This window comes from Leucopleurus acutus, assembly GCF_964270905.1.
Source record: "Leucopleurus acutus genome assembly, chromosome: 14".
Lineage (NCBI taxonomy): Eukaryota > Metazoa > Chordata > Mammalia > Artiodactyla > Delphinidae > Leucopleurus > Leucopleurus acutus.
Window position 1 is genome coordinate 5,311,922 of NC_139156.1, and position 24,730 is coordinate 5,336,651.

The 24,730-nt window shown below is 45.9% G+C and overlaps 2 protein-coding genes across 3 annotated transcripts in view; one reads left to right on the plus strand and one right to left on the minus strand.

The window, feature by feature from the left end:
- Positions 1 to 19,381, plus strand: part of INSYN2A (inhibitory synaptic factor 2A) — a gene marked incomplete at its 3' end in the record, with an annotated part of 36,637 nt that extends 17,256 nt beyond the window's left edge. Inside the window, exons 2-3 of the mRNA XM_082855003.1 lie at positions 3,850 to 3,921; positions 19,201 to 19,381. Coding sequence (XP_082711129.1) covers positions 3,850 to 3,921; positions 19,201 to 19,381 — 253 coding nt within the window. The remainder of the gene's footprint in view (positions 1 to 3,849; positions 3,922 to 19,200) is intronic.
- Positions 1 to 24,730, minus strand: part of DOCK1 (dedicator of cytokinesis 1) — a 528,830-nt gene that overhangs the window by 297,490 nt on the left and 206,610 nt on the right. The window lies entirely within an intron of this gene.

Consider the following 24,730-nt stretch of genomic DNA (forward strand, 5'->3'; position numbering starts at 1 on the left):
GTTTCCAAGTGAAGGAAAATTAGGGACACTCCATAATGGCACTTTGTGTGTCCTGTAGGAAGGACTTACCTGTTTTGTCTGTATTTGGAGAACACATTTATTCAGATTCTGCAACACAATTATTAATGTGACCATAAAATCATCAGCGAAGCCAAACCCTACATTTTGTAAGCCCCAAGGACAATTGGATGGACTATCAAAGCAATAAGCACAATGGGTTACACAGTTTAAGACCTCTACTAAGAACACCCTCACGCTTAATAAAATTGTAGTGGACACACCTTGATTAACAATAGCTCCTGGAGGCAGCCTGTGACTTAACCATATGACACAAGGACAACACTTTAACTTTTATCCACAAATTAATCTCTCACTGACATCCGTTTTTATGAACTACCTTTCTGGACTCCAAAGATTTGAATCCTTTCAAAAAGAAAGGTCCTTAACAAAACCATGGAAACATCCTGAAGGGTCTTCCCAAGCATAGTTCGTGGCAATGAGATCTCGAAAACACTTCTCACACATGGTGGCAATATGGCGGACCACCCAATTTTCATTTAAATTAGCTGAAAAAGCGGGGACCACACACAGGTATGTCACTCTATAAAGCAGATATTATGACTCACTTGATTCTAATCAACAGACATCAGCCAAACCATACTGTATCTCAGGATTATGTGAGTTAGGTTGGGCTACAAATAAAAGAGGGGAGAAAAAAGAAACTGAATGCAAATGATGTGATAGAAAGGGAGGAGTGAGAGTAAAGGTTAGGAGGAAGTAGGTTCCATGTCATTCCATCATCCACGTATAAATAAACCTCTACAGCGGCTTCCCATTAAGTTTACAACAATGTCCAAAGAGCTTCCTATTTTATAGGATCTGTTCTCACCTCCCGCCTCTCATGTGCCCCAGCTATTCTAGCCACACTGGCCCTTTTATCTGTCCTGCAAACATGCCAACATCATTCCCATTACGATGTTCACAAGTGATGGCCCTTTTGTTTGCAAAACTCATCTCCAGATCTGGAGATGACTAACTGCTCTTTCATTATCATCCAGGTCTCATTCCAAATGCAGGGTCCTCGGGGGGGTTAGCCAAAGCCACCCATACAACATTTCCTTAACAACGAGCCGTATCCAAAGCCATTCATTCATTCGTTCATGTGTTCCTGTGTTGCCTGTCTGGCTCTCCCACTCTGCTGTAAGCTTCGAGGACAAGGACACAATCTTATTCCAAAATGTCTCCTCAGTAGCCAGAATGATGTCTGACACCTAATGGCACTTAATCATTATTTGCTTACTGATTATAACAGGGGGAAAATGTGTGCTTTTTACCAAGTGATAAGAATAGTCTGTTCAGAAAGGGCTTTAAAAAGAGCAGTTATAACTGAAGAACCCCAAGGTCCTGGAAGAGAGTTCTCTTGTGCGTTTTAGGTGCCTGAAGTCTTTGTCCTGTCAGTGCTGGACTCATTGACTATCCCAAGGTGGCCATTATACAAAGTGCAGAACACAGGTCCCAAGGTTCGAGCAGGGCATCACGGAGCATCAGAAGCCTGGGGTCTAAGAATAACGAGATCCCAGACCTGAAGTGTTGCTATATTCTCCTCTGTAAAATGAGGTAGCGTAATTAATTCGAAGACTTGAGGCTCTAACGTAAGTGAGACACTTGGGAACCCCATGCTCCTGGGCAAGGAAGGGGTGTTGGTGTCGATGAGAACTGATGCAGATCCTTCCTGAGGTCTCGAGCAGGAAAGTTCTGCAAGCATGCAAGTCGGATTTTCCTTAGAGCCCAGTAAGCGTGCCCCTCAAGTAAAGGATAGGAAATGCCCTTGATTTCGTCTGTTTTCTTTTAAAAGCCTGAACTTTAGAATGTGGCTAGGGCATACAGAAAACTATTACATATCCCTTCCCTGGCTGCTGCTTAATACACACCAATGCAACACACAGAGGAGCTGTCCCTCGTCTGCAGCCCAGCCTAACAGCGGGGCAGACATGTCCTGCAGCAAACATGTCATTGCCAGGACTTGTGCTCAAGCACCATGCTTATTTTACCCTACAAAATGACCATGGTCAGACATGAGCTTAGGACAGAGCTCCAGTAAAATCAGTGGGATGGAGAAAGGCCTTTTATATATAATAAGGCATGGGAGAATGGAGGTCAATGTCTAACACAGAGGACCCGTGGTATGGGTTCGACAAATCTGGAGCCAGGGAGGAAGGTTCAGGAGGAATGTACCCTTGGGGCTTGTCATCAGGAGAAAAGGGCTAAGGAAAAGAGGAAGGTGTGATGCACAAGCCCTTCCTGACAAAGCTCAGGGGAGAGGAAAAGACCCCAAGTGGGCATCCAAAGGCGTCCGAAATGGGGGCAGAGGTCAACACAAACGCAGCCACAGTGATTCCAACTCTGGCTCGAATATCATGGGCCACAGGCACCGACTGGCGACACTTTAGGACAGAATATTGTCACTTGATTAATAAATGAAATGCACAGAACTCAAAGGTCAGGTCCGAGTTCACCAAAGCTCACTGCAACAACGTGGCCTGGATAGGAAAATCCTTCTGTCAAATGTTGATGCAACACCAAATATAATGAGGAAAACAGAAGTTAATTTCAATTCAAAATCCATGATGCGTGCAGGAGAAGTTTACATAGGGAAGGTGATAAAATATCGACTGTCCATGTTGACAGAAAACCTTCTGCGCACTATTATTATGTTGAGTCACTCTCCAAACGCAAATCTGCCCCTAAGTATGTATAAGCCAATTCAGATGGAAGCTTTTCTTCTGCCACTGATTTAACAGATTCTGGTGAGCATGTTTGTCCCTTGGCACAAAGTAATATTCAGAATAAAATACACCTGCACGTTAAAAATATCAGAGAGGGAAGGCCGGCCAAAGTGGTAGGAAAAACATTATGAAAGCTCCCCAAAACTAGCTTCTTGGGGTGACTGGGCTGAGAAAGATTCAAGAAAATCCTTTCATCAAACCCTTAAGTCTACACAACCTTCCAGAATATACTCCAAAAGGTACTCTAAGGTTATTTCTGTTAATGGGAAGAGAATCAGCACCCCTACCTCTCCTCCTAAAAATGTCTAGTCTCATAGGGCTGACAGAACTCACCAGAGAAGGTAGCCAGGGACGGTGTCAGAAGGCACTGACAATGCAGCACGACACTCTACCACATAGGTCAGCAAATTTTTTTCTCTAAAGAGCTAGAGAGTGAGTATCCTGGGATTTGCAGACCAAGGGTATTGTAGCTACTAACGTAAAAATGTTCACTATTCTTTATTATCAAAACTTAAAACTTTATTTATGGACGCTGAAAATTTAATTTCATTAGTTTTCACGTGTTCCAAATATTATTATTCTTTCAATCTTTTTCAACCATTTATGAATGTGAAACTCACTCTTAGCTTGCTGGCTCAGAGTGGGATTCGCCTGAGGGCCCCAGTCTGCAGACCCCTCCTCTCGCAGGCCGAGGGGTGGTGGGGCAGAAACAAGTCAGAAGATCTGGGGTTGGTTTCCCATCGAAGTTTCTTTTAAACACCATAAAGACCAAGCTGAACTGAAACATCCCAAACTCCCTTTGCTTCTAACAAAATCAGGTTATTTACTTCATCCAGTAGTTTATGTTCGCATCCTAGATTTAATTTAAGTATCAGCTATAGAGGTTGCATTGGTCGTATACAATAAATGCAGAGACAGGAGCAAAATGGGAAACACACTGATCGATTTCTATTACCATAACGAGCAATGGCGTTGGGAAAGAATCTGATTGGAGCTGTGTGCTCTAGAGAAGCCAGCAGCCAGCAGCCACCACGTGTAATGCTCTCCTGTTCTTATCTTGTAGGCTTTCATATCGGACTGGGCAAGACACAGCTAATTGTGACACATGCAGGAACAGTGCATGTATTATCTATAGGTATGTCAACGTTCTCCTCTTCCCACTTTGTTATTATGAGTGACAAATGATGTTTACCCACGAATGCAAGAATCATCTGGGATCATGCTGGGGTGATTATATCAGACAAAAAGTAAAGAACCTTTCCTGACCAGAATTCTAGGCTGCTTCTGAATACTCAACCTCACGTACAGAATCACGGGATGAGGGAGAGCTTGAACCCACGGGTCTGGCAAATGGATCTTAGCAGTGTTTCCAAAATCGGTGTAAGTTTGATGGCTTGCTCCCTCAGAATCGACAGCCATGAACACTGTACTGTGTGTTCCGTAACGGCTGTGAAATGTAAGACCTTCAGATGGTATAGCTCAAAGGCTGCAAACCACACTGTATGTGCTAGGAATACCACAGAAAAACCCAGTGTGCAGTTTATTTCCTGGGGAATCACCAGGGTTGTGGCACTTATGTCCCTTGGGGCATAAGCCCCTGTCTAGAGCCCTATGGCTGGTCTTCCTGTTTTTCAATCTGAAGTGCGTTTAGATTACTCACATTGACAAGAATACAGCAGAAACTTTCAACAAGCAAAAAGCATGTTAGGCTTTTGGCAATAATTTAGGATTTTAAGACATGGTCATGACCTTCAGAGAGGTTACTGTCTTTTTTATTTTTTCTTTTTGGAAATGTAATTTTCGTAAGCAAAAGATGAGAGCAGTAAGAGATGTTATGATTTAGTTCATTTTTATAAATTAAGCCTGAAGAACAATTTTACTTGATTTGCCAAATTATCAACAACAAGAAAAAGCTGCACGGTTTTATATCTAAAACTGTATAAAGGAACGCCAATCTCAACCAAAAAACACCTTCTAAAGAGATCTTCAAAGTTACCACCCTATCAAGAAGGTAGAGACAGGGAGAGGGTACAAATGTCTTAACAATGGCAAAAAGCTTGGGTCCACACAGTCTTGGGTCCATCACAACTCCAATCCCGACGGAGCATCCCAGACTGGGCCCCAGGTTCTTTAAAAGTAGAGTTGGGTCACCTGGTGACTGGTGTGGTTGCAGCAGAAGAAACCACAGGGCAGACACGAGCTCCGGTACCACCGTAGCAAAAGTCCGTCCTGCAGAGGTTCTCGACCCAGGGAGATTCTGCCTCCCAGGGCACATCTGGCAAGAATGGAGGGAGGTGCTTTCAGCTGTCACAACTGGAGAGGTGCTACTGCATCTATTAGGTAGAGGCCAGCGATGCTGCTAACATCCTATAATGCCTAGGACAGCCCTCCATGACACAGAGTCAGCCCATCCAAACTGTCAATTGTGCCAAGACTGAGAAAGCCTGCCTTGCAGGAACCATGGCCTGGTTACAATCTACTAAAAGGCACACAAACTGCTAAGGCCTCCTGGCTACCCAGAGGGACCCGGGTCCCCTGCAGCAGCCCTGGCCCAGCAGGCCGAGATGCCCGATTGCTCTCCACTATTAACAAGGAGGTGAAAATCAAGCGCCCAGGCAAGAAACGTCAAGCGCTCCAAATACAGACTTAGAGAAGTTTGGTCGGTGGGAATCTTTTTACTACACCCATATTATGCGAAACAATTTTGAATCAACAGTGAAGGGATGTAAGTGACATAAAATAAAATGCTTTCAAAGAAAAAAAATGCTTTCACTAAACCAGTCAATTAGGAAAAGAAATGAAGAACTGAGAGCTCCTGGCCTAAGTATCCTCACCATTTAGCGTTTGCTCCTCTGGGAGCTAAAACGCCTCCAGTCTCCAATGCTATACAGAGTCGAAGTGAACCCAGATTTCCAAAGAAGTTGCGAAGAGCGAGCTTGATGATGTAAACCCACTTACCATTTTGTGGGTGACTGAAAGAAGAATTTATTAGGACACTCTCCAATGTAAATTGAAGTAATTTACATAAATTTAGCTGTAAATCCAGACGTAACTTACATTAAAAAAAAAAAGTGATGTTTAAAGTGATTTAACAGTCTGTGAAGGACAGGAATTAGCCTTGAGCGGTTACTGTTTAGACATGGCTCACCCAGCGATCTGTGTGAATCCCAGTACACAGGCCACTGGCCCATTTATCCTAAGAACTGGGAGTTTCAGCACAAGAATTTGACAAAATTTAGTAAGACTCACTCACCAGGTAGAGGGATTGAGTCATTGCGACCACTTTGCTCATCTCCTGCAAACTGGGGAAATGCGTGTCTCTTCATAGAGACCTTGTCATCAAAGATGTGACTGCAGGGACTGTGCATCTTCAGGAACTGTGTACAGTGGGGGCCTCTACAGCCATGCCACCCTACAGTGAGTAAGCCCCCTCTCTAAGTGCACAGAGCATCCCGGGAGAGGCGGTACTAGAGAAGTGGAGTTTTAGATAGCTCTTTCAGGAAAGTGTTTTAAAATCCCCCCATGAGAGTGATAACAACAATAAAAATTTCCCAACACTCCAACTTCTGCTGCAAAGAGAAGTTACTCAGAAGGCTTACTAGTAACATTTCAGCCAGACTCCCATTGCCCCAAAAAGCAGTCTTCCTGCTATGAATTCAAACAGAGGTCTCGATATTACTACCAAGGTGAACAAACATATTCGTTAAATTCTGTTTCCCAGTTTTCCTACCACTTTATATAGGATATAATTTAAAATTATAATTGTTTAAATTTAACAGTTACTCTTGCCACTGGTTTGGTTCTTGACATTAGCAAGAGTTTTCTGAGCACTACAGATGAGAGGAAAGAAAGCTCACTTCTGGTTCACTAACTGGAACACCAGTCAAAAGAGAAATCCTAAACGTAAACATGTTATTTGAATTTGAATCATATAATTGTCTTACAATGTACGTGATGTTAAGTTATGCCAATCTTTTGAGGCGAAGCCCAGATGTCTTCTGTGCCCGTGGTCACCCCCACTGGACTTCCAAGGTACCTGCCACGAACCACACCCATTTTCCTGAGGTAGAACACCGTCTCGTGACAGAACCTGATTTCAGGGTCCTTCTGGGCGCCGATGTGCCCCTCCCTTTGTCACACTCAGTACTTTGTAGCAAGCTCCTCTGTCCAAAACATCTGACCCACAGAAATAATTCTCTTGCCTCCAGTGTATCTCATTGGTTTATGTAACACTCAAATAAATCACATCATTCCAATGGTGAGTACAAAGGGCATAAACAGATCCAAACCCAGCATCCCCTTGGTGAGCGCACAGCTGGAGAAGTGAGGACAGAGGGTCAGGGAGCAGCAACAGGGGAGCCTGCTTGCCAGGAGCACCCAGCCCCGCGTGGGCGGCAGTTCCATCGCGGGGGCGCACAGCACCTCGGTGAAGGGGGCGTTCATGATCCCATCAGGAAACCAAAGACTGGTACAAGAGAGTGGTGGCTGGCAGCTGTTCATACCTCCAGATAGCTGATTTCCCTTGGGGTTCCCTTCTGCCAAAAAAGAATGGGGAGCGTAGAGCAAGGGAGAATTCGCCCAGATGACTTCTCAGTGTACTGCCAGCCCTGTGATTCAATCCTCGAATGTCAAATGCCTCATGAAGGATAGAGGTTTCTCTGATAGAAAAGCATCCAGAACACAACAGGCCTTGGGCAGAAGAAACCACCTGTCCAGGTGACCCTGGAGCAGTGCCAACGGGCAGCCAGAACATCTCAGAGGTGAGCCAGAGGGAGTGTCCAAATTGCAAAGGCTTTATGATTCAAGTGCATCTCCTTTCACGGAGGACGTTGCAACAAATCCTCCATCAATTCCTGCAAACACACCTCTGTAGAGACGATCCCATCAGGAGGGGGTGAGTTCAAGCTCGGAGTCCCTGCAGTTGGTTCTATGCCTGGCTCTGCACCCAGGCTCTCAGGTACCAGGGCCTGCACCCTAGACTTCAGGAATGTTCTAAGAGTCCCTGTACCACCATCTCTGCCACTCTTCTGGGTCTTTCCCAGAGGATGCCCGCAGCACCTCAGAACTGAATAGGTTGAAGGAGTTTCAAAATAAAGACATTTTAAAATGCCAAAGACCTGTGGTTGTCCCAGAGCCTGTGCGAACACGAGGGGCCATCAGAGCTGCCAGTTTCCACATGTTGTCACTTGTCATACCTGTTTGCTGGCAGGCAGAGAGCCCTGGAGGTCAGTGAATTTGATCCCGCCCATCTTGCATTTACACACTGCTTTTCACCCAAAACCCAAGTACCCTCTCCGAGCAGTGTAAGAATCCACCATGTTGCCAGTAACACTGGCCTAGGGACATGCAAACGGGGCCGTGTCCAACACACGGCTGCCTGTGGTTCTAGCAACGCAAGCCCTTGAATAAACGTGTGCCTTTGCCTTGGGTGGCAGTACATATTTCTCTGTAAAAAAAAATAAGTCCGTCATGGAAAAAAAATATCAAAGGGACAAAAGATCCTGAAGCAATTTCATGGAAAAAGGGCCTCCGGGGCCACAAACGAAAGGTTGTGAAAATCAGCCTGCCTGGGACTGATGCTCAGATAGGGGGCGCCCCAGAGGTCAGGGCTGAGCTGCCATCCTCTGTCTTTGGAGGGGTGTCCATTAGATCTCCAAGTCCTGCATGATTGAAGGAAGGGATCAGGTAGGTCCTCTCTAGCTCTGAAATGCCATGAGTCAGTGATCTACAATTATGAGAGGAATGGATCTGAGAACTTCAGAAGAAAGTCTACTTGGAGATGAAAGTTTGGGCATTCACAGGGCATTTCTCAACCAAACAGCATCCATTCCCGTACTGGCAAATCGATTTACAAAGAGCCGAGACAACCATCCTTGGGCAATGGATCGCCCTGCTTCCTAGACACTGAAACCCAAGCACCAAAAGTGGTATCGTCCATCAGTGGGAATTTGGAGGTGGTTGACATGACTACAGTTTTTGTTTCCTAAAATGACATTCTTTCCATTTTGATCTGGACCAATTGTGAAATTCTAATTTAAGACCATCTCAGCATGAAACAAGATAACAAGGGATACAAGTTTTAGTTTTCTGTAGTAAAACTTTTCTGGCTATCATCCATATTTCCTGTCAACATAGGCTATAATTATTTCAGAAAATATTCGACGGATAAAGTACTAATATGATCTTTGCTCACAAGCAGTTGAAATCCTTTGTATCCACCCCGTCTCAGTAGGTCTCTTGTCAAACTAATCCGATGAGTCACGCTAACTGATGATTCATCCTTTGTTCAGATTTTGTTTCAAAAGGAACAATGCAACATACCATTTCCCTGCTTTACTGAAGTGGTTAATTCGTAAAATAATACCACAACCAAATGGCTTGAATTCAAATTTGTGCATTTTTATGAGGAGAGCCTGTGCTAACCTCAGTTCAAAGGCTTTGGGGAATGAAAGCGAGCTTTGAAAGATAATGATAATGATGATTCAGACTAATTAAGTAGAATCTTTACCAGAATTTAAATCTTCCTGTAAAGTATTAGAATTCCTACCATTAGTTCCAAGTCCTACAACACCTGTCCCCTTCAGGAGGACACTGCCCGCACCTGCGTCCTTTCTGTATCATCAGGGCCACCCACAGCCAGCCTCAAGTGACACTAATAATTATGCAGTGAATCCGTGAGTGGACTTGGCCCCCGAAGGGAAGGGAAACACTGCCCGTCTGCCTATCACTTTGTTTTCAACACCCCAGAGGGAGGGAGTTTGCAGGATGCCCTGTTGTCTACGTCGTATTTTCATCTTTTGATATGATCCATGGATGGTCAAGTAGAGATGAAATTTCAAACAACTGTTCTGATGAAGTACCCGGGTCCCTTCCATTTGGTGCTTCTGTGCGTCTCCTCAGCATTGTTCATGGAACTCCTAGGACATGAGGGGCATGATGGTCCCACACACCGGGAGGCGGGAGGAACTGGTGATCTGGCTGAAGACAACCCCGTAGAACCCCTACCGTAAGACCTCGTAACGACACAGTGACAACAACAGGGAACCTTCTGCACCGGAGGCGTGGGGGCCACAGACACAGTGAAGAAAGGCAGAGGACGGGGAGATGAAGGCGACCAGGGTGCTCCGCCCGGGGACAGCTGACGCAGAGGACAGAGGACCATCTTGGAGGGGTAGCATATTGGGGAGGGTTTAGATGTGTTCTGTAGAACACCTCTCCCACCCCCCTGGCTAGAGGGTTGGAAACAACCGGAAGGATTAGGGGGAGAAAGAGCCCGAGGATTTCCAAGGATGAAAGGGGATGCCTTGCTGCTGACACTTAAGCATGTAGCCTTACAGCAGCTGGGGAACTTTCCAGCGCATCGAAGTCTTTAACTGTTTATCAAGGAAGCTCCCAAATTCTGCGAGGTCCTTTCCAAAATGATTGGAGGGTTTCAGGAAAGACGAGAAATGTACCCTAATATTATGAGATGGAAAAGGAATTCACAGAAGTAATGGTTTGCATCTTCTCAAATCATCAATAGAAATTCATTGCATCACCAATAAGAACACAAAACAGAAGGCTGCAAAGATTCCAGACAAAAATGTGCACGGAAATGCCACTGATTCCAGAGTATCGCAAAAAAGGAGCTGCAATCAGGACAGCCACCAGAACTGGACGCCCCGAAACTAATGCAGTCTTATTGTTAAGAGAGGTAAATTGCATTTGTATGCAGAACCGGGGCCAGGTCTAGCCTGTCCAGAGCCCACTTGGAGTGGAATCTTTGCTGCCTTTGTCATTTAGTGATTATCTCTAAGTGGAAGTGGCCTTTGCAGGCCTGCTTTCGATCACCACCACTTGTGCATATTAAGTTCTTTACCAACATGAACTGATGTGGAGGAAATTAGCTTTTGTCTAATACTTAGTGCTCTGTTCCTAGTATTTACAGTGACTGAGGGGGCGGGAGGAAGAGGACAGAAAGGATTTCCTTGGATAAAACTTTAGGCGATGTCATTCTGATGTAAGGAAATATGTTTTAATAAAGTAAACTAAACGTTAGAAAAAAACAAAAAAGAATGACTTAACAGACCTCAAAATTCTCCTTGAGGGGCTTCCCTGGGGGCGCAGTGGTTGAGAATCTGCCTGCTAATGCAGGGGACACGGGTTCGAGCCCTGGTCTGGGAAGATCCCACATGCCGCGGAGCAACTAGGCCCGTGAGCCACAACTACTGAGCCTGTGCTCCGCAACAAGGGAGGCCGCCATAGTGAGAGGCCCGCGCACCGCGATGAAGAGTGGTCCCCGCCTGCCACAACTAGAGAAAGCCCTCGCACGGAAACGAAGACCCAACACAGCAAAAATAAATAAATTAATAAACTCCTACCCCCAACATCTTAAAAAAAAAAATTCCCCAAACCAATAACCCAAGTTTTATCTATTCCATTAGAATTATAAAAATATATTCTTTCTTTTTCCCCAATATGTAAGGATCAGGTTTTAGTCATCTTTAGTGACCTTTTACTAACCTTTAGTATCAAAAATTCTATGTGCAACTGATTACAGCTGTAAAAGTGAAAACTGATTACTCATTTCAACATATTCCTTGTAAAGCAATTAGTTAAAAATTATTCAGCAGAGAAAGGTTAATTATACTGATAGCCCTCCTCTTAAGACCCTCAAAAGTCAAAATTAATGAGGTGGTCACCTATGTCCAAAACAGTGTGAAGGAGTGACATTGTCAGTGTCATGAGAAAATCAGTGTAATTCACTTTTAGACAACCATGTAGATTTTTCTACGAGCTAGATACAGCATCCAGTCCCTACCTGAGTGCCCTAAGTTAGCATGTAAAATTCCTTGGGGACTCAATGACAAAAGAAACCACCTAGGGTTTGCTGCTGTCACTCAGCTGACTCTTCTGCCCCATCAGCCGCCTTGAAGGCACTGATCCCACGGACAACACATCCCTGGAGGTGTGGTAGGGAACCGGGGGTTTAGACACGTCACCAGTGACACCATAAGACATGCACAAGAAGCTAATGGTTTTCTGGCCTACGCACTGAGAACTGTCACTGCTCCATATTCTCTCTCTCTCTCTGCTCACGTCAGAAGAGGGGAAGCTCCTGAGAGCGTCAGCAACTCAGCGTTCTGGGCTGGTGGCTCAGAGGGGCCGGGCTGCTCTGCACTTTAGCTCAAGCACTGTGACCGCAAGTCATTCCTCTCTGGGCAACAGATTGTCCGTCCTCAAGATGAGAACAGAAGACAAGGTCACGGCCAAGATCTCAGCCAACCCGACTCAGGTCACCTGGCTGGGTGTTCCAGCCCTGGCACCTGAAGGACCCACTACAAACAATTTTGGAGAGTCCTGTGTTTTCTCCTTTTAACTGCAGTTACAATGCACTTCCTGCTCAAAGATTAAAAAAAATAATTGTGTGCTCTTTGTTGAGGCCAGGGACAGCCGTGAATTGGCAGTCCACATTTAATAATTATCCATCCCTTCTAAATATAATGTCTGATCTTGATGGCTTGCTAGAAGTGTGACATCAGATATGCTTAATACACATGTGACACTGTGAGTGATCTGGTCCCTTTCTTACTCGAGAAATGATTATGGTTGGAAGCTATAAACAGCGCTTGAGTCTTTCTGCCTCGACCTCTCTGTGGCGCAAAATTATAGGAGGCTCAAACGCAGTTCCCTGATCCCTGTGCATCTGGCCAGCCCTCAAATGTGGGCACTTAGATGAAGCGCGGGTGCCAGACCACTCTTTGCATTCCAGTGGAGTCACAGATAAGAAAGATACCGAGGATGGAGCTTCAGTCAAGCTTAAAAGGAAGGACTGTCCTCCTGCGTGGTCAGGCTACGTACCACGATGTATTCAGAAAGGTCACTGTCTATAACTTTGGATACTTTGGAATATACTTTATAGCTAGGATAACTGGCTAATGTTTTGCTTTTTATAACCATAACCGTAATTTCCTTGCCATAGGCCATCACGAAAAGGGAATAGATCTTATAGTTCAGGTATCAGTACTATTGAATACCCATCTATTTCTAGTATTTTAAATCTTACAGTGACTCTGTAAACTTTGATTAGGCACCTACTGTGTGAAAAAGTGGCGGAAGAAGGATTCAGAGTTATGATGAATCATTTCTATGTTCAAATTATTAATACTGGAAACTACTGGAACAAGCTCCATACATATACACAACAGGTATATAACATATGGACATATTTTCTGTACATATGTTCATTTTGATGAGTAAGTTATAACTAGAAAACAGAGGCAGCATTCTGCTGAGACTGGAAGTGAGGGGATTCCGGTTCAGTTCATCAGTTTATTTCAATTCAGTAAACAGAGAGGTCACGTGCTGAGTCTGTCACTGTATTAAAGGCATCACAGATGCAGTTGAATTCAACATGGTCTATCCCTCGATGTGTTTCACAGAACTGAGAAAAAGTAGCTATGAGCCAGAACTGCTCTGATAAAAATGTGCAGAGGCCCTGAGCAGTGTGGACCAGAGGAGTTTGGACGGGACGGAGGGGCGGGCACATGTGGTTAGTCTAGAAAATCCATGGAAGGAGGAGGCAACAAGTGCCCTCGGTTTAAAGGACGAGTGGAAGTTTGTCAAGGAGTTTCAGGTTTTCCTAAGGTGACTCTGGTACTTGGAAAACGCGTTAGGGCAAGAGAGAGACGGAGAGAGAAGCACTGAACGGCTGTTTCAGTGGCCAAAGTGAAAACCGCCTAAGTTCTTTGGGGGCAGAGGAAGGCGCTGGAGATTGCCGAGGGTGGCTGCACGGTACCCAGCTGATGGAAGCAGGGGGGAAGGGCGAGTCCAGCCAGACGCCAAGGTGCCCGGCATCGCAGCTGAGTTTGGGAAGACCGAGCAGCAGGCTGGGGAAACGCTCTGATTCTGGACACGCCAGATGGATGGGGCCCCTCAGTAGTCACACGGAGATGCGTCCAGGGAAGTATGATGGCCATTTTGGGTCCTGGTTCTCCCACTGCCTAAAGGCACAGCCGGGACCACATATGTAAACTGAGGCTGAGGAGTAAATAAAAAGAGATGTGCCTGGTTCACCAGGCTTGCAAGGGAGACAACCCAGCCTGTGACTTGGAGCCTGACTTTCAGCTGCTTCTGAACAACACTGTGTGATCCAAGGCGCTGACGTGAAGCCAGCCGGACATAAAGCACTGCATTTTGAGGACACTGTGAGAGCCATCACACGCCCCAGCGAGCTGGCTGCCCCGAGTTTGCCTGAGTTTCCGTGTGGGTGTGGTGGCTCCATGGGGCCCCCTGGCGGTGGGCGTGTGCATCTCCACTGTCGTTTCACAGCCCGGGAAGCTCAGGTCCCTGAAGGTGGGATGATGTATCCAGGGTGGCAGAGCGTGGGTCAGTCAGAGCCACACCGAGCACCGGGGACTCTGCGATCTGATTCAAAGAAAATTAAAAACAGAGGCCTCCGCTCTGCAGTCCACTGAGCCGCGCCAACACTGTCAAGGTTGGAGAAATCAGAGACTTCGGGTTTTCTTCCAGTCCAGGAAACACACAATGCCTGGGAGCCGAACTCACCTGCTTTTAACTCTTCACTGCTACACCCAGGGGACTGGAGAAAGGAATGTTCTAAATCCATTTCCCCTTCAATGAACTCAAGGAGCTGGCGACAGCTTGCTAAGGAAACTGTGGCAGGGCCCGGGTATTTATAGGAGCAGCAGACAAGCAGAGCATCCGCTGGAGATGCTGGGACCACGCTCTTCTGCAAAACTGCATGAAGTCGTGGGGAGAAGTGTTACTACAAAGCCCAGCAGAGACGCCGGGAAGCAAATAAAGCTGGTGCCAGCTGACAGAGCAGCCTGAGCTTCAGCGCAGGTTTTTATTTCTTTGGAAATGTAGAGTAATAATTCTGTAAGCCAAGTCCCTACACATAAAACTTCTATTTTCAAGAGAAAAAGACTAACCAAAAAATGCAGTCTGCAGCCCGTGGCTTTAATCCTTCATCACCGCGAGCCACACAGATGTGGCCAGTGGCTTTCGGTGGCACGCCTGGCAGCACGGCTTCAGTTACCACAGAGCTCTCAACGCAAGCATTTTGTTGGATGGACCGCAGGCAGGGGAAGGAGAGAGATAAAACGTAAACAATGATAGCTCCCGGGGATTTATATCTTGTAAACAGCCCCAGCAGTCCTGGGGCCGTTCTGGATCACCCGGCACAGTCTGCAGTCTGCGCTGCACCTCAGGCACTAAAGGAGGGAACAGCCAGCTTAGCGGAGGCTGGCCTGGCTCCAGTCCCTTCACACTCAGGCTCGGACTCTCCAGAGTCAGGACTTTTTCCAGGCTGCTTCTCCTCGGAGGTGCAAGTGTTCCGCATGATGCGTGTGTCCCCTCAACGGTGCGCTACAAACGCCAGATCTGGCCTGCAGGAGGCGGACGGTACCACCAGCAGCCTCCAGCCTCGTGTGCGGCCGGATGCTGAGACCCTGGGCATTGCAGGAAGCTGTGCCAAGCCCCAGCCGAGCCCTAACAGATGAGGACAAGGTCTAGAGGCCAGACTTGGAACACACACACCCCTGTCTGCCAGCTCAATGAGGGCGAAGTCTCTGAGCTAGAACTGCTCTGGGAAGGCAGGTCCAAACCGCAGAGGGCAGGTGCACTGCCCTCGACTGAGCTTAGAAGCAGCATCATGCAGAAAACCACAGCAGGGCCTGCAGCCCACAGGAAAAGTGGGAAGGGAATCACAAGACTCCCGGTTCGAAGAGCACAACTGGCCGCACCCTGCTGACCCCGCCCATCTTGCAGACTCTTCCAGAAAAGGGGAAGCCAGGAGTAGAAGCGGGGGAGGCAGGCTGCAAACAGATCCTGGTGTGTGTTTTACGACAAAAGTTTCAGCATCTTCTTCGATTAATTTCTGAGAGAAGGGAGCCGGGCCACAGATTCCACCGAGAGTGGGTCCCACAGCGCTGCCTGCGGGAGAAGCCCTGTTTACCGGCAGTAAGGAGGGGGCTCGATGGGAGGGAAGAGCAAGGGGGCACAGCCAACATCACCGACCAAGACACAGCAGCCCAGGGCAATGGGGACGAAAGCCGAGACGGGACTTGTCTTTTACGGCTCATGCGTTAATTCTGTAAGTATTACATGGGCAACTGCCGCGACTCAGGCCGTGCTGTAGGTGCTGGGAGCAGAGACGGGACAAGAGTCACCCCGTCACAGCAGCTGCATTCGGGGGACGGAGGCAAAATGACAGAGACAAATGCAATCATCTGTAGTGAGTGCCAAGAAGGGAGAAAGGAGCCGAGTGGGGGAGCTTGCAGAAGGTGCTAGAGAGTAAGGAGGTCATGTGGGCCTGGGGACAGAGGGGCAAGGAGTGGCCAGGACACGTGCTCCAGACGGGAGAAAGCGACAGCCCTGAAGACGGTGACGGTGCCCACATGCACCGTCTGCCGGGCAGCTGCAGCCAACCCCGCCAACACGCCCCCCGTGTCCCTCCGATCAGTGTGGAAGCCCAAATCGAGGGCCATCGCTTCTCCACGAGGCAGCACCCACCCCCCATCCCCCGCTCCCAGGCCCCATCTGGACAGCTCGCTGTGTTAAACAGGGAGGGGCTCTGGGCACAGAGTCCAAGTGCCCTAGACTGTCCACCGCTGGCTTCTGTCCAAGTCCTCTGTGCGGACCAGGGCAGCAGGTGCTGCTTTATTCTGGCCATTTGGCTGCTAAGACTGAAGGGACCTTTGCTCTGTGTCAGCTAGAGTCGGCCAGACTATTAACCGTCGGACACTGCCCTCTCCAGCCGGCTGTCTGCTTCACATTGACCCCGGTGACTTGGTGTACTCCGCCCTAAAGGAGAAAAGTCCCCCAGTGGAAAACACTGGACAGAGCCACGTTATTCCTACCTGATAGCAGGGCACAGCATCCCCTGGCACCCGGACATCACCTGACAAGCAGGTGCACTGCAACTTGGGGTTACAGACCGGGAGGGAGGTGCAGGGCTCAAGGTCACCTCACTGCAGACATCTCCCAGCAGGTGCTCACGGCCACTCACACTCCCTCCACGAAGAAACCAGCTCCTGGTGGCAGCTTCTCAGTCGTGGGGGAGTGCAGATAGGAATCAACAGACAGATGAAGTCGAGTCATTTTGTTAAACAAGAACTCAGATTGGATTATGCTGTGATTATAGCATAATGGTGGTTAAGCATGGTGGTTCTGCAGTGTGATAAATTGGTTAATAACAGGATTCCCAATGTAGGAGCTTAATGGGAATTCAATAATTACAGGTACCCAGAATTGTACTGTTAGCCCAGGAAATGCTAGCACCCACCCTCTGACCTAATAACACAAAACCTATCTGGGCCTATTGAGATGGTTATGATCTGGAGAACATGCTTTCAATACTAACCAAGCACCTTGACAAAATTACTCTTTTGTACCTAAAATACCATATTGGATGCTATACTATCTTACAGACTCAATGGCAAGGTTCTTATTTTCCTTGTTAAATGTCCAAGTTGAAGAATTCTTGAATAGGTATTTCTTAATCATTGTTAGCTCTTGTCCCCATTATACAATTAGTGATCAACAAATGATAAGGAGAAAATAATATCTGAATTGCATCTTATAGTTTAAGAAACTCTTTCTTTCAGGACAGGGGGAGTGGGGAGGATCCTTACCATTTTTCAGTAACATACCAGGACAGTAATTATTATACCCCTTCAAGTGAAGGAAACCGAACCTTACAGAGGTTAAGGGATTTATCTGAGCCCCCACTCACCCCCTCCCCGCTCTGCAGCATCAGATGAAAAAGCCAGGAGGGAAATCCCTGTTCTTCCCACTGAAACAATAACTGAGGCTCGTGTTTCACGAAGGCAGCATGTCCTGAGATTTGCACTTTTCCCAACTGTCCCCAAGAGGAAGCACAACTACATTATCCCCTGTTCTAGATTAGCAAGTCATGAGTTCACGGGGTTTTATTCTATTTCCTATAAACTGCAGCATAACTCAGAGGACCTTTGAAATGAGGGGGGGGAAATAATTTTTGTTTTGGGAACAGGGGGAGAACTAGCCATAAACTTCTCTGAAAATATTTTTAATTTTTTCACTAATACAGTCTTTGATGATACGAAAAATGGAACAGTGGATTTAAAGCATGACACAGTCCATTAGATGGGTCTTGAACTTGTTTTTAAAACTCCAGATAATACAGCTTTGCTGTTTTTGTCTTTTCAAAATGTCAAAATGTAGCTAGGATTAATGGTTCTCTAAATCAATAGGCTATCATGTTTGTAAATGGTTTACGGTTCCACCGGACGTAAAATTTTGAGCTCAAGCATTATCATCACTGCTGAGCCTTTAGTGAAATCTACTGACATTTCGACTGGCACCCAGCGCAGAAATGGAGGCAGCACAGAGTGGACATCTCCGGAGGCCTGGCGTGGTGCAGCGCCCAGGTTCAAATCCTAGGGGTACAGGCAAGGGAACCAAAAGGGAGGCGAGGCCCATTGCCCCTGGGCTGATCACAGAAGAGTGACACTGGAGCAGGGGGGTCCTACCCAAAGTTAGGGGGTCAACAATGGTCCCTTCCAAAGCCATGCACGGATGGGAGGACTCTAGGCCAAATGCAGCATTGTCAGGAGAAATTTCGTAAGACACAAGAAAACCAGCTTTAACCCTGTCGTTCTAACACAAACCCCATCACTACTGGCAAATGTCCTTCCCCATGGTTGCACGTTTGCATATTATGGCTTCAGCCATGTAACTACAGTTTTGTTATTTTCACCAAACACTATCTATCTTTTTGCCTGGAAAACTATCTTTGAGAACAACTGAGTGATATTCAATGGTGTTGACTTGATAAAACACACTCTTTTCCCCAATGTTGGATATTTGGGCTCTTACCAGTTTTTTAGGCAGATAAGATTTTGCAAAGGAGACCAGAAGCCAAGGTCACTTCACTTTACAGCTGTTTCAGGTGAGATAAATGGTTTTCTCTGACCTTGTGAAAAGCTGCACAGAACTTCCAAATACCTGGTGTATATGCACTAAGACGACCCCTGAACACACATATCTTCGGTTACCTCTCTGTCCCATGAAGCACATGTGTGCAGTCTACGGACAAGCAAAAGGGTTACTCAATGTCACATTTCTCATTTCAACAAACACAGTCTATGCTTTCACACCACCTGTGTACATTAATAAAACTTCAAAAGTTGGCAATGAATGCAAATAAGTTATTTTTCAAAGAAAATGAAACTTTTTGAGATAGTTCACAGTGACCGAGCACTAAAACATATTACAGCCAATTGCTAATACTGAACCGTCAAACAGCATTATAAACACCGTCCGAATGATCATTACCCTGCTGGGATGGCACCAAATTCTGCTGTCTCTAAGGGAGCTCTTTACATAGGAAAGACCAAGCACTAAATTCTTCCCTCTCTTTTCTTTCTAGTGTGGAGCTAGATTTTAAGCAGCAAGAAGACAAACTCCAGCCAGTTCTGAGGAAACTCCATCCTTTCGAGGAAACTCAGGTCGCACACTCGCCTTACTCTCAGGAGACTTACTCAACTCCCAAGCAAAAACCCAAAACTGAATCTAAAAAGCACGGACGATGGAAACTCTGGTTCCTTTAAAACTCATGGTGTTTGGAGTTAAAGGCCGTCTTTAAAACCCACTGGAGTTCAAAGTAAATCCTTTCCCAAAACGAATAGGACGGAGTGAACGGTGGCTGACTCGTACACCACCCGTTCTCACCCTGCTTACCAAAAAGGCCTTTGTAACAGATCAACTCACAGAAGCGAAGTAGTACATGTCACACCTTGCCAGCTGTTCTTTGCAGTTCGTGGATGTGGGATGTAAAACCGGAAATGAAACTTAACATAGTCAAAGATGATAAGTAAACTTTCTATGCCCGCACCCCAGATCAGCAAGGATTACATTATCAACCTGCAGAACGGCAGGCTGTCACTCTGTAACACAGCTAAAACTCATAATTATTTTCAAGCCTTTATTTTTTTTTTAATACTGAGAAGAAAAAGTAGCCCTTACATTTGCAAAGGACTTCATTTTTATGTTTAATTTTGCAAATAAGCGGGGGGCGAGTGCCATTTTCAGCACATCCAATTCCGGAGAAAGCACAATTTTTTTCAAGTGGTCGGAGACCATGAATAATCTCTAAAATGTGACTATATGTATATTTGCCTCACGTGCTGTAGCGCTAAGCCAAGTGACATCTCAGCGTCATGCTGACACCTCAAATTCAGCGTTTGTTTCAACTCCAGACCGGTGACGTGCTTACCGCTCACCCTGCAAATGCCCGGCAGCCAGGAGTCCCCCAAAGTCAGGACATGCCTTTAATCACTGCAAGTTGACAGGGTCAGAGCTATCGGACACTAAGCTTTCGCAGATCTCATTTTTAATCTTTTGGTACCCAAAGGCCAAATGATAAATCCTGGCAAGAATTTGAAAACACACGTAGAGAGATACACAGCAGATAATACAGTCACCAATAAATCACAGGCGTTCTCTGCCACCGGAAAGTGTTTCTGTGGATCAATGTCTGAGACACTGTTCGTCACGAAAGCTTAGCCAGACATTTTATACGATTCGTTACGCTTTGTAACAACTGTAGAAGATCTGACCATCTCAAAGAGAAACCGCGTGCTTAGTTTAGCTGCTACCAACAAACCAACTAACGTCACCTACATTTAACCTATTAGTGAGTTGTACTAAATGACATACCTAGGGGAAAGCTGTGAATCAAATGTTTTTAGGTCTTTTTTAAATAAATCGTGACACTTCGAGTTCTCTTTTGATTACACATTGCAATATAAATCTTAGTTCCTTTATTTTTTCACTCATTCCTTTGCACCTTTGCAAGTATCTTTTTATAGAAATCAAAAGCCCCTAGTCTATTAAGGACTCTTGTCTATGAAGTTTTGGCTTTTCACAGTAGGAAGTAGGGATCTTCTTTTGACCTTTTTTGGTTCAACTTTAATTTTGAGTCGTTTGTGAATGTACAATGAAACCGAGTCTTCTGGTCTCTGTCCAACCGTTTCTTATCTAATCTCGTGCTCACACGCACACCTCACTGACCAGATGCCAATAAGGTGGTCGGCCTTAGTGAAAGGATCTACCTGCGTTTCTCAGATTGGAGCTATATCTTGCCACGCATTTTCCTCCTGACTCAATAGCAAATCTATTTTCGTTCTAAGTGTTTTGATTCTAGAAAGACCTTAGTGGACTTGAAAAAAAAGTGACAGGAGTATCTCATGTAAGCATTCTTTGGGGATTACTCAAGCTATACCACAGATGTGTGCTTTAATTAAAAGAAAAACACGCATCTTTTGTGGACGTGATACATGAGGATACAAATCCTTGAATATCAGTTAACAGAACTGAGAAATATTTTTGTGCAAGAGGAAGGCTAAGTTGATCCTGTACCATGAAGGAAGTGCAATTGTTTCATGTAGAGATAAAGTTTAAAAAAATGTGTTTCATGTATTTTCTACTCTTTTTAACTAAAGTTATAAAAAATGTTTGCAACAAGCTATCTCTCCTTGTGTTTTCAAAATCCCGACTATCTCAGTGAATTGAAATAAGGGTGTTAGCAGCTCTCTGCTTAGTACCATAATTCCGTCTAAACAAGAGGACATCTAGTAAACAAAGTAACATCACTGTTTGAAAGCAGTCTAGACAAAAAAAAAAGTTAATATTTTCAGGATCAAAAAGGAAACTGAAGATAAATTCCTATTTAAAAATGAAACTGTCTTCAGAATAGAAAAAAAATATTTTCAAACTCATTTCATAGTTTAACTGCAATGTGTCCTAACAGATGAGGACTCTTCTCTTAGAAAGATTTAAGTAAAATCTTTGATACAAAACCAAGGTAAAAAGTACCGTGTTCCCTCATATGTAGATGTACACATGGCATTACGTATAGAGATTAAATTATTATACTTGTCACTAAGTTCTTTATTAATTTTTAAATAAAAAAAATCAAAGGTCATGTTTTGTGTGGCTATTAATCTTATTTTGTGGTTTCAATAATTTGGTAAAAAATAAGTAATATGAGGAAATAATAATAAAGGAAAGATGTTCAGGCTGAAGAGAACTCCATTGGGTCTTTGGGAGAGGAGAAGGGCCGTGGGCACTGCCTACTGGCCTGGTCTGGCTGGGGAGGGGGCAGGGCTGAAATCCAGCTCAGACTCAGTTGACCAGACCACGCACCCTGGCATGGGCTTCAGCTGCCAGGAGAACAGGATGGCTTTTAAGGGAGAAGGGCACCGTACACAGCAGGATCTGGCTGAGGTCTAATTTTTGTTTTTATTTTATTTTATTTTTTTTTTTGCGGCACGCAGCCCTCTCACTGTTGTGGCCTCTCCCGTTGCGGAGCACAGGCTCCGGACGCGCAGGCTCAGCGGCCACGGCTCACGGGCCCAGCCGCTCCGCGGCATGTGGGATCCTCCCGGACTGGGGCACGCCCTGCATCGGCAGGCGGACTCTCAACCACTGCGCCACCAGGGAAGCCCAGGTCTAATTTTTAAAGAAACTCCGGGAGACAACTGAACTCATCAGTGTTTCCAGGGCGAACCCTGCCATGCCCCCCTGGAGACAGATTCTCTCCAGATCATCCATCAGGCAGGTCCGCAGCCCCAGGGGGTCGGCCACCTCCTTCCTTTCTTCTTCCCTCCCTGGGGTGGGGGACCAGTGCCCCAGTGGGACTGAGCACTGGGGTGCTCAGTCTGGGTCTCCCACAGAGACCAGCGCAAACCAGCCTCCTCTCCCAAGGGAGAGGGCCCCCTGGAAACTCAGGAGAGGAGAGGTCACCACCCCCTTTCCTGGGCTCTGCAATAGCAGAGTCCACTTGCAAGGTGCGGGAGCAAGGATTCGGCTGAGATGGAAGGCTCCCACTGCCTCACAAGTTCCTCTGGGGAAAGAAGTGGGTGAGTGCAGCCCAAGTATAGGATAGAGAGGAAGACCCAATGCCCGGAGCACTGGGGGGAAAACTCCAAGGCACATTCTACAATTATCTGTGAGCTGAATACTGGTGCGGCCTCAGGGGTCCTCTCTTATCGATAACTAGATCCAACAAAGGGCATTCTGCCACACAGGTGCCCACCAGTCATTCTGAAAGTGTGCGACTAGCCTCCAAGGAGAGGTCCCAGGCCTCTGCATCTGGTCCTTCCATCTCAGACTCTCCCCCAAAGCAGAGTAAAACTGGGGAGAAAATCAAGGTGTGGGGAAACCTTGCTATCTTGGACAGGGCATATGAAGTTGGCAGAAGTTTCCCACATCCTATGAGGTTGCCAAGGTGTCCGCTGCCATGGAGACCTGAGGTGTGGCAGAAATGGCATCATCATTCACGGACCCACACCAGGCCGACTCCAATCTCAAACAGCAACAACGAGCACGCCTTGCAAAGCCATTCTCCTTAGGGTGCCGTCATAGGCGAGGCAGATACACAATCCTCAATTCCAACTCAGAAGACACACCATTAAATTCAAGCGCTTGTTTTGTGCTTCTTATCGAAGAGAGCAAGGACAAAATACAAGAAACGGGCCGTGAACTCCTCCATTCCACCCTGTCTGTGAGGCACAACACGTTTGCAAAGCCCACCACAGCTGGAATGATTCTTTGGGAGCATTTTTATCCGCGAATAAAATTTGACGTGACTAGTAAGGAAGACAAGAGTCACTGGTGCAGCGTCACCTAAAGATAACAGCAGCTGACTCGACATTGATATATCTCCTTTTACCTAGAAAAGCTCTACCACGGGCACATGTGGCATGGGATAAGTGCGCAACCAACTTATTTACAGGAAGAGAAGAACTATATGATTCAGAAATAATGTTCTGTTTTGTGAACTAGGGATAACTCGTCGTGCTACAATGCGCAGCATACGCTTTGGCAGATGAGAAGGTCATATGCAAGCAGCATAATGCCTTTTAAGGAGCTCAATAATTAAGTTAAGATACGGCTTGGGATGAACATGCAAGAACTGCACAGCGTATTTCACCCAGGTAATAATATGGTTTTCATTTCCTCTGCAGTAAATCCACAGTCAGTGACCAACCTTGAAAAAATACTACGGCCACAGACACACGTGAAAGGCAGGAGAAACTGCTATACCGATACCATATGGAAATGAATTTATAAAGTCATCACAACTCACACGTGTACCTGTGATAGGATGATTTTCTGGAAGTCAGATGTTTCCTAAGTAGGTTTATTAACAAACATACAAGTTAGAGACACTTTTTGCAACACTCAGAGAGAAAAACCAGATACTGTCCACTTGAAACTTTTATAATGCATTGCTTTCTTTTGCAAGGCAAGATTAAGAATAGCATTTTGTTAAAAGCACATTCATACATAAAGTCCATTAGAATAAATATCGCAAAACAAATGTTCATGCATGGGGAAATAACATCTTTGTGTAAATATCTGGTGATGAGTCTTGGTAAAAGGGAGTCTTTTACGGTATCTTTTAAATGAAGAAGTATGTCAAGTCATTATAAATCACGCAGGCTCAAAGAAGTCAGTGGACTTTTCACTCGCAGCATCTCTTCCCCACCAATAGTGCCACTGTCACAATGAAACACACCGCACCCGTCTACGTCCCCTACAGCTGGTGTTCGGAGTAGAAACAAAAGAACTTCCATCACCTGAGTCTAGGGAATCAGGAGGTCTGGTGGTCACAAGAACAACTGGAGAATGCGGGAAGAATGTTTCCCTTTCCTAAGCCTACTTCTGTGGATTTTCCAAGGGAACCTTTCTTTTGAAGAAGGCCACATTTTCATTTTTGTGAATTAGTAATTTTCAGTCTTCTGGTGTGGATCCAGGCCATAGAAAAACCTTTAAAAGTCCTTCTCACTCAATTACATTTTTAAAGGACCCGTTAACAGAATGTAAATCTTATTATTTGAAAGAGGCAGCAGAGGCTAATATCACAAGAGAAGGAAGGGTCACGCGTACTACTC